The sequence below is a fragment of the Lampetra planeri genome, chromosome 10 (assembly GCF_965212315.1).
Source record: "Lampetra planeri chromosome 10, kcLamPlan1.2.h2, whole genome shotgun sequence".
NCBI classification, from domain to species: domain Eukaryota; kingdom Metazoa; phylum Chordata; class Hyperoartia; order Petromyzontiformes; family Petromyzontidae; genus Lampetra; species Lampetra planeri.
Genome location: NC_136116.1, coordinates 11,506,262 through 11,521,802, shown reverse-complemented (window position 1 = coordinate 11,521,802; position 15,541 = coordinate 11,506,262). Strand labels below are relative to the sequence as shown.

Below are 15,541 nucleotides of genomic sequence, written 5' to 3'. Positions count from 1 at the left end.
AAAAGCACAATACCCAATAAAGGAGTAATTGCAAGCGCTCTACAAGGAACGACCCCTTTAATTTACATCACAACTGAAACCACCCATGGTACACAGCAATAAACGTTAGTAGGTAACAGCAGGCTTGTATAAGGCAATACCGTTCTGCAAATTAATATTCTCCTTTGATTATTGCAACCTGTCGAAGAGATATAGTAAATGGTGAAGTGTCAATACACATGATGTGAATTAAAAAAAATGAAAGCACAAAATTGGCTCCAATGGTATATTTTTGGCACCGTTTACACCGTCGTATGTCATGTGTTCCAGCATCCAATTCATGGGGCAAGATGACAGTTATGGAAATTCTTGGCTTTTTATAATGAGTTTAATAGAGTGAGCAATGTCAGTAGCCTTTCCAGCAATGTCAGCAGCCCCACCAACTGCTCCTTCCCATATGGGTATGGCAACACTATTTTCAATATGGCACATTGCAACAAAAACTCATCACGTATTTTCTATATGAATGCTAACAAAAATATACAGTGTTTTCTGACCCCATTATATCAAGGAACATTCTTAGTATGTTGTAAGTGTCATGATTTTCTTGTCGTTGGTAAAACCAGAGCTGCACCATGCTGATGAGACCAAAAGGTCAAAACACATGTCTGGGGAGAGCAATTCTCACCTCTAAGGTGAGAATGTGTGCATATGTGTGGATGCTCGCGAGGAAGTCACCCTCCAACAATGACAGAGGGCAATGCTCAAGACAACGAGCAGAGTGCCCAGCTGCTAAAACGCAGCAAACTGGCACAATGGGTAGGACACGTGGTGCTTCTGCCAGTCAATTTAGTCGGTTAACCCATAACCCTTGGGTCTGTTCCATGACCTCCTGCTGGCAAAAAAATGGTCCCAAAGCTATAATGGCTCAACCCGAGCTATGAATGCCTTGATATTTGCATTGCCTCTGTGCTGTTCGCCTTCCGGCGTTCCCTGGTGAGACAATGCCATAAAGGATGTTGTCTCTGGTGCAGGCCAATCAGTGGCAAAGACAATGCATACGTAATTTTAAAGCACATTTCTTTGCATGTTTAACCACAAGCATGTGTGGTTAATGCAGACTTGATGACTCGCAATATGTGTCTGTCTGGTGCCTGAACAGCTTAACACCTCCTGTATTATTGCCGGAAAGGGTAAAGCCTATTCTTTTGTCATCAATGTGTAAAATTCCAAGGGAATGTGTTTCGGCCATTCTGACAATCTGCAAAAGTGGCCCTATCCGTTATGCAGTTTAACTTACTTCATTGCCTATGACCATTCCATGCTAAACATTCTGGATCTCATCAGATTGGAAGCTTGGAAGAGATTAGCTTGCTCAGTAATTAGGGAGGTGATCATCAGGGCTTGCCAGGGTTGTGCGAGATGGCCAGGAAATTGCAATGCTGAGTGTCACCTCCGTATATGATTCGGTTTCTCAAAGTGCTGTGGTTTCTTCTTACATGCTAAATACTCATCAATGGAATCTCCTAAATATCTTAATGCAGGAGTTTTGAGATTTACTGAGGATTTACAGGGGAACACATTAGCATTAGCAGTATTGCTTCTGTTGCTTACAATACGTTCCAATCTAAATCCTCCAAGCAAAGATCGATCTATTAGGGTGATGAAACAACAACATACATTTACATTTGACAAGTAACAAAAATGTGCCTCAAAGGATTGATTTTAACATTTGGAAAAACAAATTGGTAGCAGTGCAACTGATATCTTGCTGATGAGTGTTAAAATTACGAAACAATTTCAAGATTTTTTTTTAGATGCACAATTGGCAATATATATATATCTCACAACCCCCATAAAAACATCAGAAAGGTTCAAACGAGATGGAGCCATTCGGTCCATCCAACTCATTAGGGCAGCAAACCAGAGACACGCCAGAAACTCGCGCCAACAAACACATTCCTGCGGAGGGAGCTGGTAGGAACGTTGGGTTGCTCGGTCAATGGCCAGGGTCAACGGCGGCGTGGTGTATTCCGCAAATATGCCCGACTATGAGGGCGGGCACAAGCCGGCGTGAGTAGGTTAAACGTTGAGTTTTATAAGGGCACCACGGGGTGACCAGCCCCTCCCCACCCAGCCCGACCCTCCCCTCCCCACCCAGCCCCTCCCCACCCTCCCTACCCAGCCCCTCCCCACCCTCCCCTCTCCACCCAGCCCCACCCCTCCCATTTTTGGATGCACGACGGACGGACGGACACAATAATTCCCTGTGGGCTGGTGGTACCAGGTGGTTCCTACCAGTATTATCCAAACTCTGTGGTCTGCCAGTAGCGGGTGGGGGTGTATACTTTCTATGTACGACACTTGCTGTGTATGATAAAGTAATGATTTGCACGTGTACATTTTCATATTTTGTCCTGATATATATTTACATCGTTGGAACATGAGAGGCTATATGCCAGCCTCCTCCAACAACTGGCAGCATTGCCTCTAACCCTGCTTCAACGTGTTTAATATTATATGTGACCTGTATATACATGCTATTATTTTTTATGATGTTTGTGATGCATTATGTAAAATATTAATAGACTCACCGAACTGGCCGTGTCTGTGACCCTTCTCCACAGCTGTCAGTGGCTCCGATGCGCGTCACATGGCACACAGTCCAGGGCTCAGAAATCCACACATGCTGGCCACACTCACTGTGACACGGAACAGCCTCGTACACCTGTGCACAAAAACAAAGATCCCCCCGTGTATAGCCTGAAAAGACTGTTGGGGCAAGTGCTGTTAGTGAGCACCTACGAAGACTGGCACGGTACACGAGGGTGTGGGTGGCCAGCAACACACCTGACCGCCTTTGTCTCCCCAGTGGCCATTTTTTTACACACCACACTAGATACTCATTTGAGGTTGAGTCGACCTCGGGGAGGCCCAGGACTTGTTCAGATAATCGTCACTGGTGTTGGACATGAGCGGGAATCGAACTTGGGGCGCCGGGTTCGTAGCGCAGCATGCTAACCGCTACACTACCGCTCTCCACACTACCGCTCTGTGCACACACCCCCATTCACACACACACACGACATGTACATACGCGCATTCAAACTCATGCACCCACACAAGCACACAAACGTGTGCATATTAATGTGACTCAGATGAACACGAGTGAATCAACACGGATCCAGACCTGCTCATTAAATGGCATCAATCTTGGACAGAATATTACACAGCATAAGAGATCACAAAAAAACGCTGTACACAGATGGGGTATGTAAATTACAACATAGTTTGTGCTATACTCATAGCCACTGGCACTAAACGCATCGCAGTTTAAAAGCGAATTAACTTTTATCCTCATGCAAATGGAATCATTTCAAAAGTGATACTGAAGTCATGCATATTACTTCCACCTTGGTCAACATCCAAGCAAGTTCATAGCAACCTAATGCATTTATAATGTTCATGAACAGACTAAAAATGAGGACAACCATGAGTTCACTTGTTCTGGGTCTACACATTTGCCTTATTGTGCAACAATAGAAGATGGTGCATTAAGTATTCAGGTGCACATTGGCTTTGAGGGACAATGCTCTTTCCTGAAAAGAATGCAGTGATACGAATTTATGGGTAACAGTATTTTCTTTAAACTGTGTTAAATTCAAAATTGCATTTTCAGTATCCATTAAAGATTGCACTGATTTTGGTAATGTACCCTTTTATGCACTTTGCATTTAGATGGCCATATTAGTTCTTTAAATTGAAATGACTATAAATACATAAAAAGAACACATTGTAGGCAACATTGACTTTAAATCATCATTAATGCATATTACGGTTTGGTGAGAAAGTATTTTCCTTATCGTTTCTTTTTGACACATTTATAACAATACTTATCCATAGGTTTGTCTGGCATAATATGCATATATAATGAATTTTAGTTATTTATGCCTGTCCAACATACCCCACATATTTATGTCGTGGTATGAACGCTGTTCGGCATCACACTAAACACTTTAGTAGTAATAAATCGTGATAGACCAATGCTCATGTCATTGACACGTGTTAATATCATGCAGCAATATTAGTGACAGTTAAAGCGCAAATAAAAAAACGCATTGGAAGATGCTGCCCTGTTTCTTGCTCCAGATACAAATGGTGAATGACGGCAATGGCATAACATCGAATTTCTGACCAAGATAATACCATATAGTATACGTAAATAGCCATTCATTACCGTTACATTTGTATAGTTTACATATATTTTCCATTTTTATACTTTCTACTCCACATCGTAATGGGATGTTTTGCTTTTTAATGCAAAATAAAACTATCACAATTCATTATGTATCGGAAAACAATCAATGTCACGATACATATTAATTTTAGCATTGTATATTTGGCATATAATTGCCGATATTTCAATTTAAAAAGAGTAGCCATGCCCGACATTGGCACTCCGAGAAAATGAAGGTCATAGTTAATGCCGCAATCATGTGTGGCCTTTGAATGAAACCTTATTGGGGAATTTGTGCTCATTGTTATACGTTGTACATCAGCACACTGGTATATGTGAGTCACTAATAATCCAGAACTGAATGGAACTTCAATCTCAAATAAATACCGCATTTATGTGTGGGGCCCTAAAAGGAGAGAACTGATGGGGTTCTAATAATACAGAAGAGGGTGGTGAATTACTGACCTGTGCCTTTGGAGTCACCGGGGTCAGCAAGCAATAAGGAAAGAAGGGAAACAAAATAAACAGAGAAGACTTGTTTAAACAACCCTACATGATTACATTTTGCACGATACATGTAACTTGCCGAGTGATGCACAACAATTTTGTATGGTGCAGTGGAAAAAAAATACAACATAAGATTTCCCAAAACCTTCACGACCATTGTACATCGTAGTAAAAAATAATAATGTAGATATACACGTAACAATCAATGAATAGTTTTTTTGTGTTTAAAGCATACAAGGCAAAGCTCGAGGCCAGAATATCATCACCGTCTCTCGAAAGCTACATCCCCAACGCCTTGTACAGGGATGCCACATCCCTGCCAGTCCAATTGAGGTGGTGATTTTTTAACCAGACGGGGAGAACAACCCGCTAAAGTCTGAAGCATTTTCTGGGCGAATATGTTCTGCCCCATCCTCTGAAAAGCCCCCCCCCCCCTTCACACCCTCCCAATTCAACATTTCAACTCCACCATCAACACTCTCCAACCTCCCACCACAAGCCCTGAATTAAACTGCCATTGATTTTCCTGCCGGTCATGGCGCAATTGCACCACTCAGAAAGGGACGATTAATCACTCTGCAGGCCGGTGCTATTTATCCATGGCACTCTGTGGATTTCTGGTGCCCTGAGCCAATGCTCGGGTGGTGATGTGGTGACCTCCTAAAGGCTGTGGGGTGGATTATCATCCCAGATAGTAAAACACACAGGGCTGGCCACTGCCAGCAAGTGTTCTTTGGCATATACCACAAAACCTGATCTGATTCATACTCTTTGGTTCTTTCGGTAACGTCACGTAGGTATAAAATAAAATACATTAAATTGTCACGACGTTTCGATTGCAACACAAGCAATCATCATCAGGTGGGAAAACCTGAAATTTTCTTGCTGTGGTTTTCCCACCTGATGATGATTGCTTGTGTTGTAATCGAAACGTCGTGATTTAATTCATTTTATTTGATACCTACATGACTTTACCGAAAGAACCAAAGAGTATGGATCCCTGCAGTCACGAAAACTTCAAATCTAAACTGATCTTATTCGTTTTTTTCAGATGTGATACACTCACCACAAATACCATGTAATGTTAACTTTGTATAGAATTTATGTTGCTGGAAAATTATGTTTATACAACATTGTCTGGTGCATTGCTGTGAATAGAACACTGAATAAAATGAACAAAAAAAACTGTCCACTTTGTTGCTTTGCATGCTCTCGTAAACTTTGAGTTGCAAGCAAGTGCATGCATAGTTGGTCTACCAAATTGAGAGCAATTTGTGTAATTAATAGGTTTAAAACATCAAGAATGAAAGCACTTAGCAAGCACTAAAAGAGATCCAATTCTGTTTCAGTGTAGTATTTTTGTTAATCGCTACTGAATCACAGTATTTTACACTGAAGGTGTTGAGGGTGGTAGAAAGAAGAACCAGCGGAATCTACATCTACAGAAGATTATACAACTTTAAAGCCTTTCCCCGTGATTTGTGTACATGCCGTTCAACATGTTTGGATCAACAGGAGTAAAGTTTGACTTACAAACAAATCGACTTATGAACAGACATCTGGAACGTTCGTAAGTAAAGGAGTTCCTGGATAGTGCATTATTGTGTTCTGGCTTACAAACGGATATCAAGAATGGAATCCGTACAATGGTCGGGGACTGACCTATGCAATTGTAGAGCATTCATTGTAAAGTGGTTAGGTTGATTGAGCCGAGACAGACATATTCCATGAATATATAAAGTAGTATGATAAAGAAAACACATAATAGTTCATGTATATCTATTTGCACATTCAGGGCCGGCCCGAGGCATAAGCGAACTAAGCGGCTGCTTGGGGCCCCCTGGCCACCCTGTGACCGTTTGTATTCAGAAGTTTTAATAAAAGAGTGAAGTATTTTAAGTGTTGTTTTTATTTTTTATTAATACATAACCTCACTGTATTCGTTTATAATATTCGCTATAACATTATAGTGTGACATTTGTGTCAATAATCTTCTAGCACAGATGAGTCTGCGTGGTGGGAGGGGGGCCCCCAAATCAAATTCTGCTTAGGGCCCCCAAGAGGCTCGGGCCGGCACTGTGCACATTGGTATATGTAAAACTTTCAAAGTACAGTCCATTGGGTGGCTTACTACAGTTTGAATAACATCACAGTTCCAAATAATACAATACCGCTCAAATAATTTACAAGCATAAGAAATTACAAATAAGTCTCTGGCACAAGGTAAAATAACATTTGTACATTAAGTAGTATAATTTTTTTCAGGATATTCAATCTATGCATGCATGAAAATGAGTAAAATATAGATTATTTATTTCAAGTGTATAAAGCACTGACTTAAAACTTTCGTGACTGCAGGAATTCATATTCTTTGGTTCTTTCGGTAAAGTCACGTAGATAGAAAAAGAATGATAATAAAATTGAATAAAAAACAAAAAACACTAATATAGACTGTAGCCTGGTTCTTAATCTGAGTGAGTGTACTGGAGTCTATAATGTAAACTAAGTCCCCGGTGCCTCCAGCACGTGCTCTCTCTCTCATATCGTCTCCATCTCTCTCCTCTCCGGCGTCTACCCCCTGTTCCAAGCTTTGCACCTGTTCGTCCCCAGATGCACCCGCTCGATTCATGCTTCTCCCCTAATTACAGCCGCCTCTCTGGTGCCTGATCGACGTCTCCCCGCTTACACCTGTGCTACCTCAGTTGCACCCTCCCTTCGCTAACCCCTCGCGTTACGCCACTACACATACAAGACCGTTTAATATACGATAACCATCTCTGTAGGTCATCTCTGATATTAAATAATACTGTTGACGTGTGAAACTAAAGAAGAATTGCTCTGCAATCATTTGGACTCATCGTCATCGGCCATGATCAATCCACTGCTGGATGAAAGCCTCCCCAAGCCATCACCATCTCTCACGGTCATGCAGTGTAATAACTATCCAACTAGCACCTGAGCATACGAATTTACATTACATAACCTTAATGGGAGCATTAAAATAAAATGAATTATCGGTGGTAGATGTTACAAAGCAAACATTGATTTATTTAATTATCCCATTCCCTATACACTGACAGCTTAGTCAATACTATTAAAAGTACATTAATTTTAAAAGCTGTAATTCTATTCAAAACATTACACTGCTAAGTTAAAACTCTGTGAAAAATCAGTTTAAATCATTAGGATGAAATGTTAGGCTGCAGAAAGTCATTCTAGAAGAAACGCACCATCTTAATTTGCATATTGGTAAATCTGTAACTATGAATAAGCTAATGGTCTGTTTCATCAACATTTAAGTCTGTCAACCAATGGCCCTTCTGGACATCATTAATGTCGAGCAGCAAGGCAAATCATGTCCCATCATCAACCTCTCTGTGTCTCATCAGCAGGTTGTGGTCTGCTGGCTTGTCTGGTGTTATAAAAGCCTTCCATTAGCACGTTTTGTATCTCTACAGTACAGAACATTGTCCAGATCATTATGAACTACTGCTTGTATTGTGGCAATAAAAACAACGATGTTACTTAAATCATGTATTTGTACAAAATGTTATCCACTTTGGCAGAAAATAATGCATTTGTACTTTCAGAATTTGGGAGGTGGAATGGTGCCATAAAATATAGTGGCCTGAATTCGATTCCAAGCCATGGCTAACATCAGTCACGAGTGATATCTTATCTGCTCCTGGACTCCCCTTCACTAACCTGCATTGACCTACATGATAAAGTATGGTCAATCAATCCCCAACACAACAATTTTACGAAAAGATACAAGTTGTGCCAAACACATAGCCATGTCGTCTAATATGTTATTACCGATAGGCAGATAGAACAAAAGCTTTAGTGTCTTAGAAAAAACAATATTAATTGTATCTGTTTCAGCAGCCAAGATGCAATGTATCTTTGAGAAACAATCTATAGAAAAATATATCAAACTGGTTTACATTTCTTCCACTAAGGCTGCAGAAATATTTACAATTCTTGCAAACTCATACAATAAATTTACATATTTTTGAGCCTCTCCCTTGCATAGCTACAATGCATTTTATATCAACATTTTGTATTGCTTCATGCTCCACGTACATGTGCGATGATGAATGCCTGCAATGATACATTTACAGCCCCTTGTCAATCCACTGTTGGATGGAGGCCTCGCCACACCATGTCGGAACATGAGCCACGAAGTTATCCCTCCATCAATATCGAAATGGACTCTTGTTTATATGTTTTGCAAGGATTTTTGTCAATTTATAATAGTTACATAAGCATGGCATTCTGGTGACAGGAAAAAAAACACATTGTATGTATTTCTGGGCTAAAAGGTGGCATTTCTTTGATGTTCTCAGTCCACATAGCTATCCTACTTCCCATTATGACGTTTTGCAGACACACATGAACACATATTTAATTCACTTCAGCTTATGTATTCACCTTTTTATTTTTGAATGGTGTGTTTACAACTCCAAACCTAACTGATAATTTCTAAACCTGAACATTGTTCATGCTTTTAATGCATTATAGCTCTAAGAGTAATTACCTACTACTAAGATTATTAACCGACTGCTCTTTCTCCTCTGAAGAAGAGGCATTCTGTTTTGAATGTTCACCTATTCTAAATAATGTTCTATTTGGAGGCAGTATGAGTAATGAACGTGTTCAACATAATGTTTGGGTTTCAGTGGATGTCCAATGAAGTGAGCTTGTGGTCAATTTCATATCAGTTTATTTCGGGTAAGGCCAACTGAGCTAACAAGCTCTCCTTCAATGGTAAACCGGCCAAAACGACTAATGTGGTCGCATCCAGATGTACCGAGTACAGCAGGAAGACGTTATCATCCATTGTCAATGTGGTACACTAAAATGTATGGGCTGGTTAATGAAGTGTTAGATTGTTTTGATAAATAAATTTTCATTGCTAACATGGGAGAGTTCTGCAATCAGCCAGGTGTCTGCCTCATAAGTTGTAGAGTTTTCCCAAGGGTCATGTGGCCACCAACACATACTCACATATAAGCAGGACATTGACAAATACACTCAACATTGTTTACTGCATATAGACAACTACATTCAACTTGTGTATTGGATCTGCTCTGTCTGTAAGAATGATGAGTTCTAACCTGTATTCACATGTGACGATATTAGCAACATGTGTTTTTTTCCCCACGAAATTATGGTTAACACTCATTTATTTAAATGCACTATGTATTCTAAAATCTGTTCATATATGTATATATAAAGGCATATTAGTAAGAAAACATATACCTAAGTGTTAGAATACTAAGTATAAACCATTTTGGCTGGAATTCCCCATTAAAAACCTTTAATGGAACTATTACCAAGCAAAGGTCAAATAGAATTAGATTTCACAACCTTTTATAAAGCACATCCATCTCTCTGCCTTTATTGAACTTTATGTGTGTTCTTAATACTTTGACCCCAGCACTGCATGTTGTGTAGCGACCTGTTTAATAGTAACATAAAGTGCATACAACACTGTTTTCATTAAACATGAGGATTTACAAATTCACACAAAACTGTGTGTGTGGAAGCAAGAGAGCACATTGAATATGCACGTAGTTTTGTTCACTTTCTGACACAGCATGCGGAGGCCTACATCCATCAGTGGATTGACTTACACTGCTGTAATTTGTTATATTGGGTATATAAATTGAGTAACTATAAGGTGTGCTTTAATCATGCTAAGTTAAAAACATATTCACAGATTCAAAGGTCGTTTGCAAAATATTGCACGTACGTGAAGCATAAACCAAAAAACAAACTCAATTGCTTGAAGACAAAATGAAGTTTGCTGTAATATTTCCATTACACATACCCTAGTCTTCAACTCATTTCCTCACCTCTTATCTACAGCCTGCTCTCTTAAAGGCAGACGTCGGAGCCGACGATGCTTCATGAATTTAAACGAGGCAAGGGGACTGAACCGAGCCTATAAGCCAGCATCCACAGCCAATATGCTGGTCTTTTTTAATGCTTCCCTGGATGGCGAGGTTCACATTCAGGTAATTGAGTTTAGAGGCTGTCGCTAGGAACACCGTTTACATTGAACAAACTCTGAAAATGTTTAACGCTGCATTTCACAGTGCAAAGGCCCTGCCAATGTTAAACGGCGTATAAACCAATTGAGCACAATTAATTCACTACCTCGGTAAGAGATTGATTGTATAACGTTTGGTAGGAGAAAAAAATGCTGGGGATTTTTTTAATAAATTACATTGCACATTGTAAAGTAAATTTAATATAAGCTGCACCACAGATGTTCTCGTGATAGACACGTTCAGTAATTGAATTATGATTAGCCATGTTTCACTCTATCGTTCAGTTCATATTGATTGCATTGCCCATTCATGTATGATCAACGTCGTCATTACCCTATATTGCTAACGATGATCATGTTCGGATCTTTGCCAATCCACTGCTGAAAGAAGTACTCCCCCCCTTGCATTGTCGGCCATGGGCATTGTTTGACCGCCCTACAGAATTCTGGTCAGTGCAGGTTGGCGAGGAATTGGTTCAGATATCCCTCACCTCCAATGTTAGCCACGGCTAAGAATTTAACTCAGGTCAACTGGTTCACAGTCGGGTGCGTAAACCACTGCACTACCATTCTCCTCCACCTCGCGTTTATCTATTTTATATATTTAGAAGACCATTCGGACACACTCCCAAGACATAAATATAACACACGCTGCATTTAAAGAGACTCATGAGTCTGTAAGTACATTTTCCAAATTCACTCCTGCAGGTTTTCAGGTGGATACACATCAGTTGTGGTCAAATTACATTCTGTAAGAATATTATCGAATCAAACCATATGCTTAGAAAGTTTGGGTTTGCTGACTTTTTCTAATGAACTTGGATTTCTAATAAATCAGTTGTGTTTTTCAACGAGTATTCAAAATAACAGATGTAGCCGATGCAGGTGATTTATGATGATACAATAATTTTTACTTGAATGTTCAAACCATTTACATATATTTGACTTGCACATTGTATTTAACGTCCATGTGACCCATGCAATGCTATATAAGGATACGAATTAAAACAAAACTCGTGCTACCATGACGAATTCAGAAATGTGTTTCAAACCATAACGAGCATAATGTAACATGAAAATTCGATTTTACCAACCTAGCACGACGGAGAATTGAAATAAAAAAACCTCAATATACACATTGGTTGTGAAAATGGGCTTTATCAAAGGAGATTGAAAATTTTCTTAATGGTATTCTATGCTTGAGTATAAGTGATTGGGGATGGTAATAATCTCAATGTGTGAGCATGAACACTTTCCAATCACTGCGCTCATACCAAATGAACCCTACAATTACTTTCCACCCTAGAGCATCTTATTGAAAATTTCAAATGGTCAAATTTTCACATTTCCTTTGGGACGAAAAAAAAAGATGCATTCCAAAGAAGTTTTACTTTTCAGGGAATGATGTACGTAATGTGATAAGGGCTATATGACCAGATAACTGTCAGTAGCTCGTTGACAATTACTATCACATGTTTCAGTTGTTCACTATCGGTATGAGCTAATAGGTAGGACAATCGTGAGCAGTATAGAACTAGATGTTTTTTTTAAATTTGGTGTTAAGCTGACATTTGTATTTAACAAAAGCAGGAATAAGACATTACTGTGACTCGCGACTTATAACTGATCGGACAACCTTTATACTGACATCGTGAAAGTATCCATTTTAATTAGAAATGAAATAATTATTGGTGTAAAATTAACAGCTCATACAAATGCAGTTTAAACTAAAAAAAAGCATGCATATAGAATGTATTAAATTGCACTGCCTAATGGACGTACAGGCAGATGGTCGTCGCACCCAGCCTGCCAAAATCTTGTGATAAAGGTCATAGCACACAGTGTACATCATCACACTGTTGCACATGATAAAAAGCCCGAAACTCCTTTCACAATCCAGCGGTGCTGTAATATCGACAGCGAAGGTGACCTATTTCCTTATTGCTCTGGGGGGCTATGATGCATATTGCATTTGTGCTCTTACATTTTTTGAGCAATAATCGACATTGTTTCATATTTGATTAATGGTTTGCATACATTGTGCAATTAAAAATAAAATGTTTATGATCCTCTGCATACAAACAAGAATCTATTATTGATGCATTATGTTTTAACATATAAGGTGTTTGCATGCTTACACAATAAAATAACTACACTGTTGATGACATGTACATGTACAGCACTTTGTCAATCCACTGCTGGATGAGTGCTTTAGAAGCATAGTAAAATGTAGCCACAAACGTTGCTGCAGTGCCCTCGAATGATGGCATAGCTATCCAACCACCTACAACATCTGACACTTTAAATTTAAACTTTATTGTTTTGGGCATCACCCACACAAGCGCTATTAAAGCTTCAACTTTGCTTAACTTTCGGAATTTGATTGGATCTGACATATTCCAGTTGATTTGGTCAAAGGCGCAGTGCTGGTGAAAAATACAAAATACTGTATGAAATCTTAATAGTGTTTTAATTTAGTTGAAACAACACTGTTGTGTTTTTTTTAGTATTATTAAGTACTGTACATAAAATCTCAGGCAATTTTTCGGTGTCCGTGTAGATTATTTCCCGTCATTCAATGCCTCTAGACTTTAGAGTATTTGGCTGCTATAACTGTCAACGTGATAAGCCAGTTTAACACGTAGCAGGCTTTCGCGACCAATATCATCCATAAGAGGTTTTTTGGGTTAGATCGCGCAAATATATAAATGTGTTGTTAAAACCCGCCACCACCCGACACGGCCAACTAGTAAAGGTTGTCACGTAAACAGAACATGCCAATTCGTCACTAGTACACCACACTGGTGTGTTGGAGAGCCAAGCCACAACATTTACAATCTGAGTACGACGTTTCACCAGTAATTACAACCAGCTTCATCAGGCGGCAGCCAGATTTGTGGAGAAGTCCACCTGTTTTGTTCCTTATATAGAGGCGTAGATGTGGTGATAAGCCACTTCGTTGAGTGATCATATGTGGCCAGGTTGCTTCTGAAAAAGAGCTACATAGCTCAGTGGGCCTTACTTGCGAAAATAAAATAAATGTTTAGCTTGTTTTAGATGATACACATGGAGGGCAAGTGATGTGATGGGTGAACCTCAAACCTGATTAACGTGATCCAGCTTTGGGCATGGTCGGCCTCTGTTGTAGGGTTTCTCCCGCAGCCACTTGGAGCGAACCTTCATGCCGCTCCCGCACGACTTGGTGCACCGCGACCAGCTGGACCACTCGCTGAGCTTGCAGTCCGAAGGGCACGGCACCACACACGACTCCTCCTGGTAGTCTGCACGGGTATGGTGGCGCATGCACGCGAGTGATTTTTCATGGCGTATGAAACGAAAAAGGTACTTGAGCGTCCGTTGCGTCTGTTTGGTTATTGTGCAGCATCAACACTTAACCCTGCTGCATCAACAGAAAATTCGTTTGTGATGAGTCGAAGGTAAAAGTGCAGGTCTGCAAAATATTTCGTCACTGCTAGCAGAAGGCCTCCGCTTAGGGGTATGTTGGCCTATTCTTCAATGCCGATCAAACGCCTTGGAAGAGGTGGGAGAACCAGCACTTTACCCGTGCTGCATAGGCCCTGTTCTATTGACTCAATGTGGTGGACCCATTTATTCTGCTGGGTGGCTGGGCAGATTTAAGAAACTCGCACCGTTGATTCAGCTGCCACACAGGGAGATCAAATCGGCGACCTATGGAGTGCAAGACCGGCGTACTAGAAGTTACACCACGACAGCATCCCTGTTATATATACATGTATGGGGTAAATGCAACTCATAAAGCTCCCACATGCACGTGTATATATATGCATGCACCCAAGCACACCTGTGCACAAAGAAATAAAATACATCTATTCACACACGTGTTAAAACGCCTGTAATTCATGCAACACGTGCTCGCAAATGTCACTTTAATTACACGAGGTTGACTTTGCATGGTTAGAAGTAAAATCAGATAATAATTCAATCGCTGCTAGGATGCCAAAAATTAATACATTGCATGCTTGCTCGCATTCACGTTGTCACGTAGTCAAGTTTTATTAAAGGTCATATTTTACCCCCGAAGCACTTATGAGACAATACATCTGTGATAACACCACACAGTGACGTGTTTAAAATAATGGGAAAATGAACCCTAAAAAAACACATACGGTAAGTCACTGATATTGTGGGTGGGTGTTGATGGGATGAGGGGTGAAAAACAGTGCCATGGGTTGTCGCACATTACCGATTGGTGAACCATTGCGGGTTTTAAAAAGGGGAGTGGGCTATCTGCCTTATTTAAACAAATTAAAACCATTCTAGGTCAGCATGGGCTGTATGTAAAGCTGTCATGCTGTATAGATAAATATCTGATAAGATTCAATGGAAACTGACTTAGGCAAGTCTTAGGACAATATTGGATTTGGATTGATGTACCGCGGCTTGACAGTAATAAAAATGTGGTCGTGGGTGCACACGTGTGAATAGGTGTCAACTGTGGGTTATCTATGGATTAATGAACAGGGACTTCACATGCTCCACAACAATGGCGGACATAGCATTGTGTGGTTGTGTGTTTTTGCACGTGTGTGTGTGCATTCACATGTATGTGGCTACATGGATTCATCAGTACATGTGTAGGGCATGATATGTCTATGGACATGAGTGTTTGTGTGTATGACTGGTTATAGCGAGAATAAAAAAAAAACTAAACAAGAAAATGGACAGATTCAGATAACAGGCTTTCATTAAAACACGGGGCAGATGTTTACAAAAAGACGAGC

The 15,541-nt window shown here is 40.1% G+C and overlaps 1 protein-coding gene across 1 annotated transcript in view; it reads right to left on the bottom strand.

The window, feature by feature from the left end:
* Positions 1 to 15,541, bottom strand: part of LOC144721148 (thrombospondin type-1 domain-containing protein 7A-like) — a 182,920-nt gene that overhangs the window by 54,418 nt on the left and 112,961 nt on the right. The window contains exons 12-13 of the mRNA XM_078598543.1: positions 13,881 to 14,059; positions 2,574 to 2,794 (exon numbers count right to left, since the gene is read on the bottom strand). Coding sequence (XP_078454669.1) covers positions 2,574 to 2,794; positions 13,881 to 14,059 — 400 coding nt within the window. The remainder of the gene's footprint in view (positions 1 to 2,573; positions 2,795 to 13,880; positions 14,060 to 15,541) is intronic.